This window comes from Vidua macroura, chromosome 2, assembly GCF_024509145.1.
Source record: "Vidua macroura isolate BioBank_ID:100142 chromosome 2, ASM2450914v1, whole genome shotgun sequence".
NCBI lineage: Eukaryota > Metazoa > Chordata > Aves > Passeriformes > Viduidae > Vidua > Vidua macroura.
The window spans coordinates 8765245-8788782 of record NC_071572.1 but is presented as its reverse complement, the minus strand read 5'-3'; the positions used below and the strand labels follow the sequence as shown (position 1 = coordinate 8788782).

Below are 23538 nucleotides of genomic sequence, written 5' to 3'. Positions count from 1 at the left end.
ACAAAACAAAAAAACAAAACACAAAAAAAACCCACAAAAAAAACCAAAACAAAACAAAAAAACACAAAAAAAAAAAAAAAAAAAAAAAAAAAGGAACCAAAACTTTTAATACTGGCAAGAGAAGAAAAAAAAAGGTATTAAAGCCGGCAGCATAGGAAAAAAAAATTGAAAAAGCAGGTGCAAAAGCCTTTGAAAAAGCCACAGTTCAGTATACCATGTCTTCTGTTCATCCCAGTTGCCTGCTTTGTGACTTTTAAACTCCACAGCCAAGCCCTGCAATAGCTCCTGCACAGCACAAGACCTTCCTGGCAGGTTCTTGCAGCCACAGAAGAAAGCTGTGGTCTCCTGCAATTTCAGACAGCTTTGTGCAGCCATCTGGTTGCATGTAGCATATTTTACACCTCAGCTTGCCAGACAGGATATGTGTTCTCCCTTTACAGCATTTAAAAATGTTATTCAGGCTCTGAATGCTACTTCAGAAAGACAGCCAACCATTTCCTATTTATTAATATCAGTTATCAACAAATGTTGGCAAAGACCAGCTCTTGGTGGGGAATTTTACAGTTCTTTCCCTTAGAAAAGCCATATTCAAATCCACATAATTCTGTCTGAAACACATCTATTAAATCATAACAGAACATAAGTATAGCCAAAGAAACTTCTTCTGTGGAGTAAATATTGCTACTAAAATATAATTAGGGTCTCATGCTGTGCAAGGAGCACTGAAATATTTGCCTTTGATTTTAATGGAAATGCGATCAGGCTTTTATAATCGTATAAAGTGGCCAAAGAGGAATTGCAAGGGGTCACATGGAGACAGTATATTTATCATAAGAAGAGTCTTGGAGAGGTGTATTTTAATTCACCTTAGCTTTTCTATACATTGCCATGTTTCTTCTTAAAATGTCAAGGATCTTTCCTTATTCAGTCAGTTGCAGTGGCATTTCCTGACCAGCTGCACACTTGTACCAGGGTCTGTCAACTTGAACTCAGAAATAGTAATTCTGTGTTTATTAATAAATCATTGTCTTCCTACAACATATGAAAGAATAAGTGAGAGTTTCTCAGGTTTTTTTCAAAAGTTAGTTATATTAATCCTGCTAAAATAGCAAGCCATGCACAATCAGTTATGGTCTGAACATGAACATTTTCTTAAATCTAGGGTACAAGAGTGAAATAAATAGCAGTGAAATACAAATATAAGAAACAAACTAGTTTGAGTCCTAAGGGCAGTGGGCTACAGGTGAGCTTAAAGAACTCTCCTTTTTTGTGGCCAAATGCCATTGGTTGCAGTCTGACCATTGCTATCAGCTCGGCCTCTGGCTGAAAAAATCCTTCTTCTGTGTATTACAAAGTGTACTGAAGTCTGATCTCTGCTTCAGTGCCAAAAAATTACCTACTCAAATGACAAATGTTCTGCTGAGGGCAAGAAAAGCCAGTTGTTGGATTATTAAAATAACTGTTTCAACTAATGGAAGCAATTAGGAATTAAATTCAAAGTTCACTTATGGCTTCAGCCTAGGACATTTTCCTTCCCTTCTTATACAATATTTTCTCTGTCTTCCCATATGTAGTCATCTGAAATAAGCAGTTAGTTAATTCCTCAATATCCTCACTCTCCAATCCACTAAGTTAGGCTTACATTTAAAGATCGTGACCCCCTGGGGCACTGAGCAGCTCTGGCTCCCACTGGCCTCACCTTTTCTTTGGAAACTGGAAGGGGCTTTGGAGAGGACGTGGAACTGGGCCATACTCAGATGATGTATTCAAGCAAGAACTTGGGTCTCATCTCTCACACCCCAACTTCCTTCTCTGCTCCCTACTTGCCAAATGTAAATATGGGCAAATGAAATCCAAGTTTTCCTCAGTTTCAGGCTACAAAAAAAGTGCTACTGTGCCTGACCACCATAATGGAGGAAACCAACCCAGCTGTAAAACAGGTCTTCCTCTTCAAAGTCTTGTAAGACTTTCCCTGCTGGGTGGGGATTTTCTGCCTTTCAGTTCTCAGGTGGTGGGTTAAACTAAATTAGAAACAGAAAAAAACAAAAACTAACAAAAAGCTGCCTGTGAAACACGAGGTATTTTTGAACAAAAAAAAAATAATGTTCAGGTCTCATATGGCACTTTTTCTGAGGACCCTGCTCTCTTTTGGAGTGCTCTTAGCAAGTTGACGTTGACTGCTTATATTTTTTAATGTTTCAATGAGTTTCTTGTAGAATGCAGAGCCAAGTGCCTGAACACATAGTTATATCTGCTCAAAGGAATTTAGGAGCCTATATTAAGATACTACAGTTGTAAACGTTGGCAGGATCATGATCCTCATGCCTGACTGTGTAAAACAGCATCAGTTGCACATTCACAAGCCAGAGCAGTTACTTGTCGTGAACCAGACATTCAATTTTGCATTTGGTACAGACCTTAACAACCTACTGGTCTCATTTACATTCACCACACACAGACCAGCCCAGACTAACAGCAAAATTAATCACAGTGGAGTGGAAAATTGTGGAAAGACTCGCTGAAAGATTACAAATGCTTTCCAGTCCCATTGTGCACCTCCACTGGCCCCATTCCCTCCCTCTCCTGTGGTACTCTTCTGCCTGGCAAACTGGTGACTTTCTGCCTAAAGAGATTCCACTGATTTCTCTCTGTCCATTTCTTCCACCAATTGCTGCTGCCCCAGCTTCACCTCTCATTCCTTCCTTCTCTCAATCTCTGCAAATTTCCTTTAAAGCTCCAGCTCCCAGAATGTTTTTGCCAATGCTTTAAGTGCTTGTGCCCAATGCAAGTTCAGGGAGAGGCATGAGGGCTTCACCCCAAACCACTGCAGTGCTCATCTCACAAAACATGGTTCTGCTGCAATCTCTCCTGTCACTAAAAACAGACCAGGGCAGTAGCCACCTCTGGATTGACAAACCAGACTGCTTTGGACCTCTCCAATAATATTTTCTCCTAGTGCTTAATGATTTTAATGTTAAATTCTAAAATGAAAGAAACTTATGAGCTGTTGTATTCTAGATTTTCCAGCATGTGTGAGTCAATTTTTGTACATTGATCCTGTAAAAAAAGCCTTGCATTTGACTTGATATTTAATATTCATTGTTCAGAAATGAGGGAAATGGCCATAAAAACCATCTCACTGCCCCCCAAAATACTGAGCCACCTTGCAAATAGTTATCATAGCTGGAGGAAGGGAAGTAGGAAGGAAAGGCCAGTGAAGGGAGAATCAGACCATGTGTCTCCTTTAGAAGAGATTTTTTCTTATTCTAGAAGCAATCTATAAAGCAAAGTGTCCTGCAAGTAACTCTTTTTTTGATTTTGTTTTATACTTATAGGTCAACTGTGTTTAGGGCCAGAAAATATGCAAATACCATTCAGCCTAGGTTTTTTGACCTTCAGAACCAACAAATTGCAGAGACGTGTTTGGCCAAGTCATCTTTGAAGTGTAGATACTTCCTGTGTTGGTTTTGTCTTTTTATGCTGCTGTGAGTTAGACTGGGCTGTGCAGAGGTCTGGGATCCGCACTGTGGCTCTGTAAGATTCTCTTTGAATGATGGAGAACACTCATAAAATTCAGGTGGAATTTTCCTGGGTGCAGAAATGGCATAGGGAAGAGCTGGAACAAGGCAATTGCTGTAATCTCCTTGTAGTTAACAGGCCAAAATGTAGCTGTCAGTACCAGAGTAAATAGCAGGGCATTTTGGCACAGAAATTGTTCAATTTCATATCACAGACTCTTCGCCTCTATACACCAAAGGCTTTTCTGCCCTGCAATGCCATGGAGCCAGGGCATAAGTGAATATCCCTGCAGGACAACCCAAGGCTGTACTTGTTCCCATGAGCAGTTAATGAAGGCAATTGCTGCTGAGGTTTTATCCCCCTCTCTGCTTTTTTCTCATACTTCTCTTTCATCTGAGGCAACCTATGCTAGCTCAAGCCTCTCTGCAGGTGGTGAATTCACTCAAGCCCTCTGAAACCTTACCCTTGCTCAGACAGCAGAAAGGAAATAATCAGCAAAGACTGCAAACCAACTGTGAGAAACAGTTTCTAAAGTGAATTCCCCTGAGGAGACAGAAAAAGAACCGCGTGGGCTGTGAGCAGCCATCTTCTGACTCAAAATGATGAAAGTTCTCTCAACAACTGTTAGCAATTCATGCAATACTCTCACTGTAATAGGGCTGCAAATGGTTAAGTTAATAAGTGGATCACTGTCCATCACTCTTGTTCATCTCACATGCATAAATTAATGACTTGATACCAAAAACCTATAGCTACAAGCCAAAGGAAATGATGATAAAACCTGTGTACAGAACAGCAACACAAGTTGCAGTGAAATTCTGCTTACAGAGGACAAACTGATGCTCAGTGTCCCAATTTTATCTTGTATTCACTTTACAGGAAACCTCTGAAGATTATAGTCTCTGCTGCAGTTGTTGCTGCACCTGGAAAGAGCCACTTCCCTGGCATTTCACATCCTCTGAGGCAGGCAGCTGAGTCTGTGTTGCAAACTTAGCCAGGGAATCTTGCATCAAGTTAGTAATTGTTGTTGGCAATGTAATGAATGTCCCATTGCCTGTGCTTGCATGAATCTGTCAGATGATCAGCTGGTACCACTGTAAAAGCCATCACACTGAATGAACTGACTGTCTGGGGACTGCAGGTTTGTTGTGTAGCCTCACACCACTGCCTGGGACATTCCAGCAGCTGTTCCCCAAGCAAACACTCTGAACCCCCCAAGCTCTCCTCCTGGGTAACCACAGTGATGTGAGTGGTGGCCTGAGCATTGCAGTACAGAGCCAATGTATCAGTGTATTTACAGCATTTCCCACTGTTCCTTGTTTATAGCCTGCAAAAAGACAATATCCTATAAAAGCCCTTTATGCACTGCTGCCCTCTGTAAGCGCTTTATGCTCTAAAACCTCCTGTGGTGGTGGGGTGGTTAACTGTGAGTGAGCAGGGTACAGCTAGCAGTGACAGATTAGAGAGGAGATCTTTGTAGAAACATCTGAGGAAGGACCTTGAAGTGAGATGATCACAGAATTATTTGGGTTGGAAGAGGACCTTGAAGATGATCTCATTCTGCCATGGTCAAGGACAGCTTTCACTGGACCAGGTTGCTCAAAATCCAGTCCAGCCTTGCCTTGAACACTACCAGGGATGGGGCAGTCACAGCTTCTCTGACAACTTGTCCCAGTATCTTACTACCCTCACTGTAAAGAGTTTCTCCTTTATGTCTAATCTAAACCTACTGTCTGTCAGTTTGAACCCATTCTCCTTGTCCAGTCACTCCAGGCTCTTGTTAAGAGTCTTGCTCCATCTTTTTTGTGAGCTCCCTACAGGTACAGGAAGGCCACAATTAGGTCACCCCAAAGCCTTCTCCTCTACAGGCTGAACAATCCCAGTTCTCTCAGCCTTTCCTCACAGCAGAGGTGCTCCATCCCCCTGGATCATCTTGGTGGCCTCCTCTAGGCTCTCTCCAAGGTCGATGTGTGTGCCCTGGTGGCCAAGAAGGCCAGTGGCTCCTGGCCTGGATCAGAAATGGTGTGGCCAGCAGGAGCAGGGAGGTCATTCTCCCCCTGTACTTGGCACTGGTGAGGCCACACCTGGAGTGCTGTGTCCAGTTCTGGCCCCTCAGTTTGGGAAGGACCTTGAGACACTCGAGTGCGTCCAGAGGAGACAACAAGGCTGGAGAGGGGCTGGGAACACAAACACTGTGAGGAACGACTGAGGGAGCTGGGGGTGTTCAGCCTGGAGAAAAGGAGACTCAGGGTGACCTTATCACTCTCTACAGCTCCCTGAAAGGCGTCTGTGGTCAGGTGGGGTTGGTCTCTTTCTTCAGGCAGCAACTGACAGAACCAGAGATCACAGTCTCAAGCTGTGCCAAGGGAGATACAGGTTGGATATTAGGAGAAGGTTTTTTACAGAAAGGGTGATAAAATGCTGGAATGGTCTGCCCAGGGAGGTGGTAGAGTCACCATCCCTGGATGTGTTTAAGAAAAGACTGGATGTGGCATTCAGTGTCATGGTTTAGTTGAGGTGTTAGGACTGGGTTGGACTCGGTCTTGAAGGTCTCTTCCAACCCAGTGACTCTATGAATTCTGTCATGTCCTTCCTGTGCTGGAACCCCCTGTGCTGGACTCAGCACTGCAGGTGGGGTCTCAGCACTGCAGAGCAGAGGGGCTGAATCCCCCCCCTCACCTGCTGCCCACGGTGCTGCTGATGCAGCCCAGGCTATGGCTGGCATGATGTCAGACACTGTATGAGTCTGAGCTTCTGAGACTGGGTAGAAAAAACCAGCATCCCCCAACTGTTCATACTGCATGAAAAATCTGCATTTCTCAGATGAGTCAGAGGATGATAGATACAGGCAACTGACTACCAGGAAAATTTACAGACACACTTGTATTTATGTAAGCAACAGAAACCAGCCCCAAACCCAAGAAAATTATGAAAGCCCTCATGTAACTTTCAAGTCATTTGCAAAGACTAAGCTGTAACCCATTAAGATGACACTTCCTCTTTGGAAGTAACAGATGTTCCCTCCTTATTTAGGTAATGCCCGCAGCCCTTTAATTTCTGTCAGGCTACTGGGCCTTCCCCTACCAAAGGATGAAAACACTGTTCATTGCCAGCTAATGGGACAGCTTTTGCATTTTGTAACTGCATAAGGAACAGTGTCAGCAGAGAAAATACTGGCAGGGCAAGCTGGCAAAGAGCTGCCTTACATGCCAAGTAGGTATTTACTCCTGCTGAGGAAAGTGTCTGTGGGAAAGGTTGCCCAGGACTTTGCATACCTTGTAAATGTCACACATGCTACAAAGGGAACCTCACCTTGTTTTCTTGTTCTCCACCCAACTCAAGAATGCTTTCATTTTTAAAAAGCGAATAGAAACAATTTTTTGCTAATACAACTATGAAAATTTCTCCTCTTCCATCCAAACCCGAAAAATTATTTTATAATGTTGTTGACTCACCCATTTTCATCTTAAACTTTCTTCTGTCTGACTTGTAGCTCGGTGTTACTCTCAGTGCTGTGAGTAAAGTTCCTAAGTAGAAAAGTCCCTACCCCTCAGTTATTTTGCTCCCAACAGCCAGCATCAACGTGTTCAGCAATGACCTTCTTCAGAGACTTCATCTCTGTCCTCATCCTGAGACAACTGCTGGGCACAAATTCCATTCTAGGACCACTGGGTTTGGAGTGCCTGATATTTGTGTTCCTAGGACTTCTTATGTCCATCCATTTCAGTTTTCTCTCCACAGTCAAACTGAATGGCTTTGAGACTGTAGTTGAGATTTTCTTCAATGTTCGAATAACATCTAGCATAGCTGGGCATTGTTCCAAACTTAGTGCTTCTGAATGATACAGTAATAATACTGTGAGAATAACAATACTACTACTGCTGCTACTACTGTTCTGGAGACCCAGAAACACACATTCCAGTGGCTACAGTCTGAGCAATGCTTAACATTGATTTCCAAGCTAGGCTTATTTGTTTGATATGTTTTCCTAAAGAAATGAGACAGGAGCTGAGGGAACAAATTGGTTACTGAAAAAGGGAGGGATAGAGACTAGGTGTTATAAATCCAGATCCATGTCAGGGTTGGCTCTATGAGTTGGAGTGTGGAAAATAAGAAGTAAATTGGAAGCTCAAGTCTTTCTTCAGTTTCTGTTTCAGCTGTTGGTGTTTTCCTTGCCCCTTTCACACAGCCTCTCTGCTTTGCTTTTCTCAGTTTCAAGTTTGCTTATAAAGAAGAAAGTATTTAGGAGATTGTACAGCCCCTTGACCAGCTGCAGTGGGTGAATGAAGGAGGTTGGCAATATGCAACAACAACTTTAATTCACTGACATCTCTTCAGTTTCAATAGGTATCATTATTCTTGTGATCCAACACATGAATGTCAGTCCTGCTTCTCTTCTCAAGGGACAGCATTTTAAATAGTTGCAACGCTGATATTAAAAGTATGTCACATCTGTAGTTAAGCATGAGTACCACAACTTACTTTGCCTGGGCCCAACAGGTAATGCCAAACCAGCCCAAGTCAGAAGATGGGTGGGTGACTGTCACAGCCAGCTCACAGCTGTGTCCTGACTCTGCAATTCCCAATGGGGAAAGAAGAGGAGCATGTGTGGGGTATCTGCCAGCCAGCAAAGACAGGCAGTTGGCAGCCTAGTGTTTCCTGGAGGCTGTGACAGTTTCACAGAAAATAAGGGTTTCAAGAGGAATGGCACAACCATAACTGCCCCTGGCTGTTGTGTAACAAATTTCTGTTATGTGCCATAACTATGACTTCTAAGCCTGCAGGCAGGGCATTTCCTCCTTGGCCACCCCAGCCCACTGCTCTCCTGCTGCAGCTGTCCCTGGAACCAGCAGCAGCAGAACTGCCTGTTCAGAGAGGTCTGGGCTTGTTTCATGTGGAGCAACCCTTGGAGAGCAAACAAAAGCATGCATTTTCCAGGTGCTATTCAAACGAAACCTAAACTTCACACAGACACACACACACCCCAAAGGCAGCTGTGTAAGTTGCTTATGATAGCAAAGCAATGCTACAAAGAGATGAGCTTGGAAGATCTCAGCTCTGATCCCTAAGCCTCAGCTGATCCAGATACAAACATTAAATTAAATCTTCTCAATTCTTTCCTTTCTAAAGCCAGCTTTTGCAAAGTTTTTCCCTACAAAAAAAAATCATTTCAACTACTACTCAGAGGACCTGTAATGAGAGCCATGAAATAGGGAACTATAATTTGCTCACATCACCAGACCACCCAGCTACTACTTTACCTACTGTTTAAGATTAATTTCCTTAAACATTTAACTCAGGCATGAGCACTTTACAGCTATTACAGCATTCATCTGTGAGGTTATTACATAGTCATGAATATATTCCAGACTAACAAATGACCTGACTTGAAACCCTGAAGTAGATTCTTGTGAGATTTGGCCAGACCACTTTCAACAGCTCCTGTAGAAGCCCACACAGGGGGAAAAAAAAAGCCCCCAGAGTTATTGACAGAGGTTGGGTAAAGTCATGACTGCTTGGAGTAGAGTGCTGTGAGCATCAGTAAAGGCTGTCACAAACTTGCTGTTATCCTCTCAGTTTTGCTGGCTAGTATCTAAATGCTGAATTTATTATCTCTGTTTGGATATTTGTTGGTATGAACACTGTTGGAGTCCTTGTCTTGACACCTAGACATTAGTGAAGTGGAAATAAGCAACAAGAGATGAAATTTTAAATTTTAAAAAATTGTCTCTGACTCAAAATTGTTTGAAATATGGATAAATAAAAAGGGATGAACACATTTAGAAATACATATGTGTGTGTATGAAAGTTCCATAGAAAGATCATACTAATTTTTTGTCAAATAAGGACTTAATTTTATTCATCCCCTTCCCCCAACCTCTAATTTTACCCTGCTGGTTGTGAATAAACACAGATATAACAGATGCCTCAACAACTGCAGTAAACTCCACAAAATCATAGAACAGGGAATATTTGATTTCTTCCTAAGGTGATTACACATGTGTGGATGTTTTGCAGTTAGGATGATAATGTTTCATACTCTAGGAGGTGCTGTTCAGAATTTGTTTTAATTACATCCAATATAGGCCTATGAGGAGGAGAACCTGCTGACTAGAAAGCAGTTTGAATGTGTTGCAGCTGAGCCAGTTAAGTCCATCTCACCACCTTCCCCTCTGCATGGGGGATTTTGATGGCTTTGATTCTGAACTCTGTCATCTCTGTGCTGTGAAGCCTCATAAGCATAGATTACAAACTCTGTTAGTAATTTAAATATTGGTAAAATTGTACCTATAGTAAAATTGTAAAATTTCAAAATGTTAGTGTCATTAAAAAACTTGTCTTTCCATCTCTTTTGCTTCAAGTACTTGTGCTCTGTGACCCCAGTAGCTTCTTTGCATGAGGGTAAGTGCAAACACAAACCATAATGATCAGGGAGGTGTTTCTGTGACTCTTATTCCCCTTTTGAAGTAATTTTAGATTAGACATTGGATGGTAGTTTCAGGGGTGTTTGCAGCTGTCATTCTAGCACAACCCTGTTTCTTTTTAGAAAACTTTTATGTAACAAATACAGCTGCTACCACATATGCTTCCTGTGTCTGAAAACAGATGCTTGGTGGAACATGGGAGCTAAAACCTCCAGTTACTCAATGGTGATTTTGATTCATCAAAATAGAAGAATGACCCTCAGTGGGCATGTGGTGTTTGGCTGCAGCTTTCTTCGAGGAGTGGAAAGAGAGAAACCATTCCATACACGACCAATGGCGACAGACCCCTCACCTGGCAGAGACCCAGCAGGCAGAGCAGCTCACAGGCAGCACAATATAAATGTGATTGCATGGCTTTGGAGCCACAGTACTACTGGGTTTACTGCTGCATTTACAGATATCACCTCTGAGCTGATACTCCTTGAGAGACAAACTGGTGCTGGCTTTGAGCTGGGAAGGTCCTGCAGCACACAGACAGAACTTCCTGACTCAGGATACCCTGATGGGGGTGTCGACTGGCTCTGTGCTTTTATCAACACCATGACTGTGCTAAAAAACTCCCTCTCCAAATTAAATGGGAACAAAATGCCCTGGTCAGACTGCAGAGGCAGCAAGGCACATCCCAATAATCAGGCAGGAATTGCTCATTACAGGAACTGCTCTCTGTATTAGAACAAAGCCTGTCTCTATATGGCAGCCACTGTACTGATGCATGCAGGCTACTAGGAGCTAACAGTTTCTTTTACGGTGTATATAAAATATCAGTGTGCTGACATTCACATCCAGCTCTACATGGCTTAGCTGCAAGCTGGGATTTCAGTGGCTTCTGTGAGTGCTTTAGGTTGCATGAATCTGAGCTGAACACACCAGACTTTGTCCTGGTGGCACAAATCGAGTGTAATGGGATCACAGCCATCAGAAAGGTAACGAGTGACTGGCAGACATCCAGCAGGCAATAAGGAAAGTAACAAATCTGCTCCCTTACTTCCACTTTCACACTTCTCTGTTATCAACAAAACCTGCGTGGGAAGAACAGCAGGTGTCTTTCATCACGAAATCATACATGGGAACACACAGCACCCTCTACATGGGCTGTACCTTAATACAAACCCTTCTGTCCTGTTAATAAGATCCCCATTGTTAACCATAACTCAAACCCCTGATTGCCACAACAAAGAAAATATGCACTGCTAGAAAATACCAGTGAAATTTTGTGGGCTTTCATAGTCTGCAATTCATAGATTTATCCTTGAAATGAACTACTTGGAAAAGCAGATAATAATGCTCAGCATTTGTTAGGAGAGTTAAAAGTAGCTCTGTGTACCCACAGAGGATAGAGAAAAGAAAGATGGAAAACAAGTTTACTAGGACATGATGCAGAATGAAAATATTTTTCCCAGAGCTTCATAATAATCTTTCTGTAGTAAAAAAGCTTTAACTTGTACCATCAAGATTTGCAATAGGGGAAAGGTGGCAGAAATAGAGGTGTAAGAAATTAGGCCAAACCTGGAACAAGATTTCTACAAGATCTTGTCTCTAAAATGCATCTTCAGTGCATTTCCCAAGTTCTCACTATTGTAGACAAGTGAAAGTAAGTAAGAGGAATATTTTTTCTATTACTTTTTATATTGATCAAGAACACAAAGCAAAAATACAACTAAGGCAAAACTTTATTTTTTTTTTTGGTAGAAAGAAAATTAAACAGTCATATAATTAAGCAGTATTTCCTAGGGTTCTTCTGCAGGAGGACCTTCACCAAGCCTCATTAAACTGATAGTCTTACTCAGTGCACCTGGTTTTCAAGTAAAGCAAAAATACCAAATGAGATTACAAGTAGCTATGTGGAATATTTCTTCTGATCATTGCACCTCAATACCCATGACAGGGGCACAACAGCCACCACTGTTTTTACTCACCCACTTCTTTAACCATACTCATCATACCACACCTTCTAGTTGCTGCCTCACATTTTTTTCACATTGCACAACCCCAAATATGAGTGAAACTAATGCATTTTTGTCAGTTCCACAATTTGGCTCTTGGATGCTGGAACCTAATTCATACATTTCTATCCTAACCCAAATAATGCTTAATTATTAATCTACATTTGAAAGTCAGTACAACAAACACACACATTTTCACACAACACTTGCCTTTGGCAAATGCAGTATTACAGTATTCATTTTACTTGCACTTCGGTAAAAGCAGAATTTTATTTGTCTGCAAAGCAAGACATTTTGAACATTACTGTAAACTACACATACACAGGGCTCCTTCTGTAGTGTCACACTAGCCACACGTACACACAATTTAAGCAGTACAATATTCTTTAGCTTGCTCTTTCCACAGGACTCTTGTTTCATACCCTAATACTTAGTTACCTCAAAAACAACCCAAACCAAACAAAAATGCATAACAGCGCTTTAATATTCATTTTTTAAAATTCAGAACAGCCCTACAGTACTGTTAGGCTGTTACCAGTCTCTTTCAAAGACATACAGTATAAACAAAAAATTCTATCCTTAAGCAGCATCTGAGAAAACAACTTAATGCAGCTGCCACTTAGTGGCAGCAATCATTTAGGCATTTTTGGTATTGATACATCTCTTTATCATATAATTTGTGCATTTATCAACAAAAATGTAGGCCCCAATCCAGCAAATACTTGCAGGTGTGCAAATGCTTTTCTTCCACGAGGAATATTTCAAGTTAAGACTCATTAGATGAGCAAAGTTAAGAACTTGCATAAATCTTTAAAGGAGGGGAATTCTTAGTGCTGAAAATGTAACTGTTTTATTTCACAGGACTAAGATCCAATTCTAGACTTAGAGAACATAGGAGAACTCTTATAAAGAACAGATATGTTACTTTGATAAATACTTTCAAAGCTAACAAGAGCCTCTAGAAATGTGTGTGCCTTTCCACTGATCCCTTTAATCCTACCTGAAGTATGGGTGCAGTCAGATTGCCCTGGCTCCTAGCTACTGCATGAGGAATCAATAAAGTGCTTGTCACAAATTCTGTAATCATGGAATAAAATCAAATTTAAGTACCTTCAGAATGTTTTCAGATTTATAAATTATGAATTAAAGACTGGTGTCAGATCCCCAGCATGTTTCCCTGAATTGCTAACAAATATTATGCTCTTAATTTGAAGACAAATTAGAATTCTGCTAGGACTGGGTATATTTCACCTCTGTCCCAGCAAAGTCCTCCTCTGCCTCCAGGGGGAAAGCTTACCTGGATTTAGTGTCCATGTAAATGTTCATGCTTGACCAAAAAGTGATGCTCATCAATTTCACAAGTACCTGCATTCCAAGGGAGAGTTTGCTTTGTTTAGCCAAGCATGAAGAACCAGTATTGTTTATAGTATAGCCACTCTGAATTGTGTTCATAATTTGTTCCCAAAGGCACCATAATCCTGAGAGGTCTTGCTTGCCCTTTGACATTTCCTTTGATGTGTTTTGTTCCTCTGGAATAAAATATCTTTGATATTAGCTTTGACATAAATTCTACTGATCTTTGTGGCAACTTCTCATTAACATACTTCTAAATATTTAAATTACTAAAATTTTCTCTTCAGATAGATAGATATTATATATATATATTAAATTTCTTTGCTAGCTTTCAGATAACTAATCTATGAGAACTGGCTTAGACTGTATGCTCTCTGTAGAGAACTTCTGTATGCTGCTCATACAGAAACAAATAATAGTTTGAAATATTTAGCTATTGGTTAGGATGATTTATCTTTTTAAAGGCTTCGGTGTTGCTTCTATTTCTCTTCCAGTCAGCTACAGGATAATAGCAACAGCAAACACATTGACAATGCAGTTCATGGTTCGGTTTTCCCATCTCACTGTGCAGGTTCCTGGAAGAGATTATTACAAAATTAAAATAGAATTCCATTGTCTTTACTACAGTCACTTTATTGAAGTGTAAATGATGCCAGATTAGTATGAATATTTAGGTTGTAATTTAAGGGAAATAGTAGTATGTCAGCTTGACTATAAAAAAACTAAAATCCTCAAAACATTTTTATTAACTTATACATTGTTTGCTACCTAATGTGAGACTTGTAAGCTTAAAAAAGTTAACAGAAAAACAGCATTCCAGTATCTTCCTTTAAAAGCTGGACTTGCAAAAATCCTTGGAATTCCCATACTGAAACTAGCATGACAATCAGACAAGAAATCAGAAAAGGGACTGGATCAAATATATTCCAGTGTATTTACTTTATGCTGCTCTTCCTCTTCTGTTGTATCAATGCCTCACAAGCAAAAGAAATATGAAGATATTTATATTATGATTTCTTTTTAAGCTTGGTTAACTTTTTGAGGCTCTCTCTGTTTTTTAAACTCAAACCTTGGCACAGTCTTCTAAACAGACATTTCTGAATCTGTGACAGACAACAAATTATTTTAATACTGTTTCCCTGTGATATTCTCAACCTTTGAACAAATCTATTTAGAACTAATTTTGAAGCAACATAATGCATCCAAAGCCTTGCTGACAGTTACACAACTGAAGAACATACTGTAAGTCAAACTATTTCTATTTTCCACTAAGTTATTTTCTCCTCTAAAGTAGCTGTCCCCTCACAGCAGGCAGATATGTTTAGGGCTACCCACGTGTATTTACTGTGAGCAATGTTTTCTGCCTCTTCAGCTGAGAGAATTAAATGTTTTGACTCATTTCAAAATGAAAGGCTTTTCTATTCCTGCTCTTCATAATTTATAAAGCAACTGCTCTTAATGTCTGCACTGACTGATAACATTTTTGCTGGGATTATAAACAAGCACCTCATTCTCAAAATTACTGCTTCCACAGCCATTCCCAAACATGTTCAACCCAACTACCACAACTGAGCAAGAAGTAGCATTTCCCTTGTTACAAATTTTCTGTTTGGATGGGGATACTTACCATCAGTTGTGGTATCCCAGAAGCATGAGCTTGCTGTGTGAAGACCAGCTCCACTCCTCTGCATCACTGCACAGGTAACTGCAAGATACAGACATAAAACCAGGGAATTAAAGCAGAAGAGGTGAATCATTCAGCATTTACAAACTCGAGCCTGTATTACATTTCCAAAGGGCTGGCACGTGGCATTCAGCTAAGACAGAACCTTTTTTGACAACCCCTTTGACCCCAGTATTTTCCTCAAGAACTTGTTACTCATTTCATGATTATTTTTATGCACATGAAGACAATGGCTTCAACAAAACACTGGCTAATATGATTATGGTTTTTATCTTTTAAACTACTTAAATATGGCTTGTGCCCCTCAGAATGGGATTGCAGGTGCTGTCCTCACAGGTACAGTAGAAGTCACACTTGATGAGAGTTGTTTCCCAAAAATATTTGTTGACCCCTCTCTGAAACCACACTCCAATAACAAGCAGCTTATCTAGACTGACCTGCAATGGTCCTAAAACCACTGACAACCTGAGTCCAAGACTTTCAAAACAGAACAGAGTGCAAATACTTGCTATTACACTTGCTATCAACACTCCACAAAAGGAACAAAATGGGTTAAACTTTACTATTTACCTTTTTCCTTCCACATGTAGTCACATAAATATAACGGGACATGACTTTGCACACAGGACTCCCAGATGCCTCTATTTAGAGGAGGCTTAATCTGATTGAAAATTTTATTAAAGATAGCAATTTTTTTCCTGATCTGATACTAAAAGGTTGATACAATTGTCTTAGGGTTGCTTGACTATCAGGAAAGACCACGTAACATGTAACCTTTTGTGTTAAGTGTTGCCAGCATGATCAGCCCAGGTAAAACACCCACAGCTTTACCACAGGTATTACTAAAAATCTCTGAAACAGAAGAGTTCAGGTGCCCGCTCTCTTTTTCCCCTGAACCTTTCAGCAATTATTTATTGCAACTGCCTGTGCTACAAGTACAGCTGCTTGTACTTACCAATGTACTTATAGGTTTTCCCAAGTTTCACCAGATGGGTCAGTGACTGTTCTACTATAGCAGCAGTCCATTGGTTGACTTTGTTGTGATTATAATCTGCCTTGCCTAAAACATTTTCTATGCACTAGAACAGAAGGGGGAAAATAGTTACAGTAAACACACTTCAAAATGAGGAATTATAAAATGTTTTGCACAATCTGAGGGATATTTTTCTGGCAATTAGGTTACTTTGAATAAATTGAGTTTATTAGGATCAGCTGCTGAATGGGAAGTAAAATGACCCTTCTTGGAAATTTATTTTTAGTACATATTTACCACAATATTACAGGTATAAAAATGGCTAAATATTTCTTGCAGGAAAGGCCTTAGCCATATGCTTTGGATACCAAGTGAATGGATCTATTTGCCAGTGAAGATCCTAACACATCCCACTGTTCCTAATGACTGCCAGCTCCAGTTTGGCTTTCAGAAGCTGCTGTAATGGGGATGGCACTGCTCAAATCAATAATATCAGCTTGGACTGGCCAGCCTTCCAGAGCATATAGCCAAAATTCCAAAACCTTCAGAGATAGAGTGACAACAGTGAAATGCACAAGCCTGCTTAAAAGATGGGGAAGAAACTCAAGAGTCATATCTTGCAGTATAAGAAACATCTGAACTGGTGGAAAATTGAATGTTCTCCCACAGCTACAGATTGGCCAACTTTTGCTTAAACTTAAAATGATTGAAGAAAAATCCTTCTCTCACACAGTAACTCTTAAATTGGATTCTCTGCTCCTGAGAAATTCAGAATTATGTGCTGATGGATACTTCTTAAAGGTGAGGAATTCACTTAAGAAACACACACCTGGAAAAGGTAAGGGAAGTAAAACTGTGTTCTCCTGTGATTCAGTAAGATGTATCCCATGCACTAATCCCCCACTAACAGGCTATGTAAGAGACCTGTGTCCCAGATTTTGAAAAGCCCAGTTAATTCTGGCCACACACTGTACAAAGCTGGCCAAAGGAGTCAGTGGAAACAAACAGTCACAAAACACAATAGAAGACAGAAGAGGGACAAGACCCCTCAGGGATTTTGGTCCTTCCAGAGATGTACCCAGTGCTGGAGCTCCTGGTTAAGGTTCCAAGCATAAACACTTGGCTTTACTCCCAGTGTCTGGAGACCATGTCACACCGTATTGGCTTTACAAGGCAGGGGCAGTTACATAAAGGGCTGAACTGTTGTTTATCTAACATCCAAGAGCTTGCTGTTGTGTACTGGAGCAGCTTCAAAAAGTGCAGGTGGAAAAGGACCTGCAGAGGCCCTCTAGAAAGCCCTGTCTCAAAACACTATTTCCTTGCAAAACCTGAGAGCATCTGCGAGCCACAGGCCTCTCATTAATCACTGTCTAGTTACCAGGTATTTAATTTAGACTATCAGACTACTCACTTTCATCGTGTTCTTTCTCTGCAAAAAACGTACTTTAAAAGCTAGAACAAGGAGCTCATAGAGTGCAACCTCCCACACATGCCAAGGTTAACTTCCAAGTCTGATAACATTGTTCATGGCCTTGTCCAGTCAAGTTTTAAAAATCTCTAAGGATGGAGACTCCACAAGCTGTCCCTGCAACCTCTCCAGTGATTAGCTTCTCTCTAGCTGGATAAGGGGGAAAAAACAAATTGGAGTCAATTTCCCTTGCAGCTTGTGACTGTCACCCTCTTGCCACTGTAATGCAAATCTGGCTCCCCTCTCATCTACCTTCTCCTCTTTAGGTAGTTGAAGATAGTAATTAGATGAAGCTTTAAAACAGCTCCAAATTAAACTCTGTCTTTATATAAATACTAATTCTATATAATTTTATATTTATCTGGGGTGGTCAATGAAAATAACTGCTTTCACTACTGTGCAAGGTATGGTAAAGCATTTCTTCAAAACACAGCTGTTAGCTAAAACCTACCTCCTTAACTATGTTGTGGGCCTCATCAGCATTGAAGATCATCTGCAATAGAACAGAATTATTATTATTTCTGCCAGAAAAGTAAACAAATTATAACTTTACTTTACAGCACATATAATGATTAGGCCTTGTGTCTGGTTATTTGCATTGTGGTCTGTTAGTATAATTTTAAAATCTTACTTTTTTTCCTCAGCTCCATACATTTGTTATTTATCACTGCATTTCTGGTGATGTTTGAGTGGGGCCAAAAAACTCAGACCTCAGTGAACTTTGAAACAGGTTCACTTTATGTTTTCTGTAAAGATTAAACTCCAACATGTCTATGCTTGTCACAGGAATATTCTCCATGAAAAATTAAATGACAATTTTTTTCCTCTGGGTTTTAATCTGTGTTTTTATTGGAGTCACAAACTTGCTAACCCACAGGTTACATCTTGCTTCCCAAGGGCAACACACGGTTTTGCAAACCTAATATGTGAAACACTGGCTTGCACAGTCATTACCTTACCTGAGCACCTTTCTCAAGCACAGAAAAAGCTTGCAGGTTTTAATTCCTCCTATTTTGTACTCCTTCCTGCTCATGGGCACTTGGCTTGGCTCACAAAGGAATCGTGGCGCGTTCCCTTGAGCCACCCGCCTCTTCACAGCCGTGAACTTCAAACACTCGGGCAGGGGCAGAAACCTCAAGGGCACTAATGTTTAAGTTGCTTGGAGTTTTGGTTTATTTTTAAATTGAAACTGGTGGCCAGAGCCCTGAAGCGGCCTCCGGGGGGGGGGGGCATCGGCTCCTCTGCTGAACTGGCAGGACCAGCCCGCGGCGCTGCCGGGGCCCGGCACTTCCTGGGATTTTCCCATGGAAATGGGTTTTTTCCCAGGAAAAATGGCCGCGGTCAGACAGCCCCAGCGGCAGCGCCCCGCGCCGCGGCTCCTTCCCGGAGGGAACATCCACCCCGCGGCCCCGGCCCGCTCCGGGCAGCGCCGCTCGGCCCCGGCCCCTCAGCCACGGCGGGGTCGGGCGGGCGGAGGGCCCCGGGCACAGCGCCGGGCGAGGCGGCGACCCTACCTCATCGTTGTGGGGGTGAAACTCCTCCATGGCAGCGGTTCCGGCAGCGGCGGCAGCGGCGAGTCCTGCGCGGCTCCGCCTCCGCCGGGCGGGCCGGGCCGGGCCGGGCTGGGCCGGGCGGAGCTCCCGCCGAGGGCCGGACCCGCCCGCGCCGCGGGGCCGAGAGCGGCCCTGCCGAGAGCGGCCCTGCTGAGCCGGGAAGGGCTGGAGTGGAAAGGTCCCCAGAGCAGCAAGGGCAGGGACGTGTTGGAGCCAGTCCAGAGGTTGATCCAAGTTGATCAGAGGGATGGAGGAAAGGATGAGAGAGATGAGATTGTTCAGCCTGGAGAAGAGAAGGCTTGGGGTGACCCAACTGCGGCCTTCCAGTGCCTGAAGGGAGCCTAAAGGAAAGACTATTTACAGAGCATGGAGGACAAGGAGGAATGATTTCAAACTCAGAGTGTGGTTTAGATTAGATATTAGGAAAAAATTCTTCCCTGTGCGGCTGGTGAGGCACTGGCACAGGCTGCCCAGAGAGGCTGTGGATGCCGCATCCCTGGCAGTGTTCAGGGCCAGGTTGGATGGGGCTCCCAACAACCTGGTGGAGTGGAAGGTGTCCCTGCCCATGGCAGGGTGGTTGGAACAAGTCGGTGTTTAATGTCCCTTCCAACCCAAACCATTTCATGATTCTGTGCCTCTCTGAGCGAGTGCTTCTCCCTGAGTTCGACAGCCGGGCACAAGGGACAGCCGGGCGGCCGCTCCTGCGGCTCTCGGCATTGCCGGACAGCCCGGCACAGGCACTGCCACTGCCCACTGTGTGAGCACAGTCCCTCCCAAGAGCAGAGAATTTTCTTCTGTTCTGTTGCTGCTGTTGGGAAGTCCTTTGCTGGGCATACAAAGCTCCCCCTGGAGCGGCTTCTCCAGAGGAGCTGTCACAACCCTCTGCCTTCCTGTGTTCCCCTTTTCCCTCTGCTTGGAATGAATTGGGGTCAATTATCCAGCACAAAGTTGCCATTAGTTACCAATAATATTACCACCAAAGTTACAGAAAAGGCTTATTTATGTTCTGGTTTCTTAAATTCTATTTCATTATAGAGAATTGATCCTGAGTTTTATTTCACTTAATACACACTCACACATATATATATATATATATATATATATATATATATAAATACATCATATCTTTGCTGTCTCTGAAGTTGCCTGGGAAACAGGAAAGGCACCTCATACAAAACTGCAGAATTTTCAAAGGGTGGGGATTTTGTTGTTGTTTCAGCGTAGTTTTTTAAAAATTATTACTATTATTTTTATTGGAAGAGATCTAGGAATCTTGTGTAGGTTTCTCTGCTGTGATTTCTCCTGCATTTTCTCCAGATTTCTCTTATACTTCTAAATCAAATTAAACATGACAGAGAAGACCAAGGCTTCTGGTTTCAGCATCAGTGGAATATGTTTGGACATATAGATACCTATTTTACAAAAAGGTTTCTTGTCCAGTCTTAATTGTACATTCATTGGAAAAAATTGTATTTGAAAAACCTGAAAGTACAGAGGGAAGTAAAACAAAGTGGTTTTTATTGCCCTGCTCTCAACATAGCTTTCATGTTTAGTATTTGCTAATGGTCTGGAAGGAGAAAATTGAAGGTGAAGACTAAACCTCTTCAAAAGCAGGTCTCTATGAGCAAGTGCAGAGGGATCTCTTCATAGGAAAACATGAAAGAAAATCTTCTGCAGTATAAAGGTTTCTCTTTTTTTCTGTGACCTTTGCAGTATTTTTGTGAGCTAAGCTAGGGATGAAATTACATGCTGGTTTTTAGTGAAATAAAAGCTAGTGGAAGCATTTGTTGTATATGCATTGGCATCCTGTAGACAAAGCTAACAATGCTTAAATAACTTATCCTTGCATCCTGGATTTTTTTATCCTTTGGATAAAGGATTTTTTTATCCTTTGTATCCTTCAGAGATCTCACATCTTTACATCTGTATCTTTGGATTCAGTATAGTATTAAACAAAAATAAATCCTAGCCTGTTTTTCTGTTCTGTTTAGAAATATTCAAATAAATAGATTAAAAAAAAATATTAGCAATAATTATGTCACTGAATCACATGGGAAATAAAAAAGGGTTCCTGAATGACTGATGAATGTGTGTGTGAATGTGTATGGGAGTAAGTTTGTAATTTCTAATGCAAAAAATTTATCTTTCTTCTCCAGCTACCCTTTGTAGATAGGAGGACAGCAGGAAATCCAAGGAAATGCTGAGTCCATCAGGCTTAGCTCAGCATCCAGAAAGCCACTAGGAAAAATAACAAAATGACAAAACAATATTGACCCAGGAAGTGTTTACAAATAAACACTCAGCATCACCCATGAGCACCCAACAGAGATGTGTCAAGAGTATATGTCAAATAATCTGATTTTATTCTTTGGTAGGACAGCTGGTATAAAGGATGAAGAGGAAATGCAGAATAGATATGTTATTTTGTAGTAAATTTGTCTTTTTATGTTCTCCCACATAAGTATGTGTAATCCAGGGAAAAACTAACCAATCATTCCTAATAAAGGTTTATAAAAGTAGGAGGAATAAGTGAAAGAAGATGGGTGGGTTTTTGGTCTGCTGGCTAATTAGTATTAGTCACAATAACTTGAATAATGGAATAAAAAGTGTGCTTATAAAAGCTTGTTATTGACAGCATTTTGAAAGAAGTTGAAAGTATGCTGAATGACAGGATCAAAACTGAAAATACTGAATAGGTTGGAGAAAACAACAACAAGAGATTTCATAAAAACCAGGACATCAAATGCACAACTACAAAATGGGGCCTAATTGTCTAGGCAGCAGTGCTGCAGAGAAAAACATGTAATTACAACAAATAGGAACCCAAGTATGATGTTATAAATAACTAAATAAATTGAAAGATACCATGAAGGGCACAGAAAGCAGTCATTTTGTTCTGCTTGGTGTTTATCAGGCATTGAATGTAACTCTCAGCCCAGTGTGATGGTGAGACAGACAGAAGAGTAATTCTTCCTGAAGGCAGCACCAAAAGGAAGCTTAGAGAATGTGATTTGTGGAGGAACTGCATTTATTTTATCACCCTTGCCCAGACTTCTTTATAGATGTCTCTGACTGCATAGTGATTTACTGGAAAAGGTGATTAAGGAGCCAATGTGCAATGAAAGGTAGGATCAGAAATAATGCCTTTAATTAGAACTCAGGGAGATTTATGTTAAATATTAAGAAAAAAAAAAATCAAAGGATAAGAATAATAAAGCACTGAAGCAGACCTGCTTTTGAAATCACCTCCTCTGGATCAATAACATATTGTTAACATCTGCCAAGCATCTAGGTGGCCTTTAGAGAGGAGGAAGTATTAAGTAATACTTGAGCTAATTTTGGACACAGATTTATTCAACTTTCACAACTATTGAGGGGTTATTTTACTTTCTTTCCTAATAAATTCACTATTTTTTAATCTAAATTCAATCACCTAAATCACCATTATTTTTCCTTTTTTTTTTTTCCTGAGAATGACTAATGCTTATTGATTTCACAAGAGAAATACAAAATTTTAACAAGGAGCCAGCATACTTGAGGAGGAATTACCTGATAATATTGCTTAATTCTTTATGACACTACTGCAAATTTCAAACTGGAAGATGTAAATGGGTTGGCAGTATAATAAGTTCTGAGAACTGTGAGAGGAAATGTGAAAAGTGCTGAAAGTGGTGGCTCAGAAATACAAATGTGAAAGAACTGTAGGCTTTCAAATGCAGATCAGGAACTTTTAACAAGAAAGAGAACAAACAGTGAGGTTGAAATTACTTGTTGATTAAAAAGCAAATATTTGAAGAGGATTTGGTGCTCTGGAGAGGTGGCAGTCTGTGCGGGCTGTGCAGAACCTACACTGTCTGAGCGCAGCCAGGAAAAAATATGAATACTAAAGCAGCTAAAATCGTCTGCCTCCTTTCTCCATTTTTCCTTTATATTGTAGCAAACATTTAAACCTCCACATTAAACTGTGGAATACAAAAGCAGTAGAATTCTGTTTAATTTTTCTGACTTAGTTCCTGAGCTACACGTGGCTGGGTGCTGGAGGAAGAATCACAGTGTGCTGCTCTTGTTCTTGTTCTCTTCCTATTCACTCATTGCTCGATACCACAGGGATTGGAAGAGGGGATCAGATGGACTCTTATATGGCACCTCTTTTGCTGGCCAGGTCAGGAATGCTTGACCCCAGCAGAAGTTTTAATTATTTGCTTTTCTGAGTTTTGGTTTGTTTGTTTTTCAGAGAGTTGTTTAATGTTAGTGCAGTGACTTACTAGAAATTCTTTGAAGAGCTGATAGGCCACTGAACAATTATTTTAAAAAATTCTTGGTTCTAACACAGCAGGTCAGAAGCACTATTGCTACACAACATGACAACTCAGACAGAAACCACTGAGCTGGAGGGGGAGAAGAGCATGGCCACCTTCACTTCCTAAGCTTTGAAACTTGCTGTAGTAGGAAGTGGATGGAGCAGTGTCTTGTCCTTTTGTCCAGGAAACTGTACAAACATACTGGGATGTACAATGTGTACAAACACTTGGGGTAAAAACTGATGGACATTTTAAATTT

At 41.2% G+C, this 23538-nt stretch overlaps 1 protein-coding gene across 7 annotated transcripts; it reads right to left on the bottom strand.

Moving 5' to 3' along the window:
• Positions 1 to 11656: 11656 nt before the first annotated feature.
• On the bottom strand, positions 11657 to 19075 carry DYNLT3 (dynein light chain Tctex-type 3). Of its 7 annotated transcripts, XR_008435951.1 has the most exons (7): positions 18940 to 19075; positions 17877 to 17918; positions 15940 to 16063; positions 14928 to 15005; positions 13245 to 13875; positions 12948 to 13024; positions 11657 to 11796 (listed from the first exon to the last, which is right to left on the bottom strand). XR_008435951.1 is itself a non-coding variant. In XM_053971680.1 (6 exons), the coding sequence occupies exons 3-6, from the start codon at positions 17372 to 17374 to the stop codon at positions 13799 to 13801; spliced, it is 285 nt and encodes a 94-aa protein (XP_053827655.1). In that variant the 5' UTR covers positions 17375 to 17575; positions 17877 to 17918; positions 18940 to 19065; the 3' UTR covers positions 11657 to 13798. The 7 variants fall into 7 exon arrangements, 2 of the variants coding, with proteins under 2 accessions (XP_053827655.1, XP_053827653.1); XR_008435949.1 differs by having other exon boundaries at positions 11657 to 12224; positions 12948 to 13875; XR_008435950.1 differs by having other exon boundaries at positions 12948 to 13875.
• Positions 19076 to 23538: the final 4463 nt, after the last annotated feature.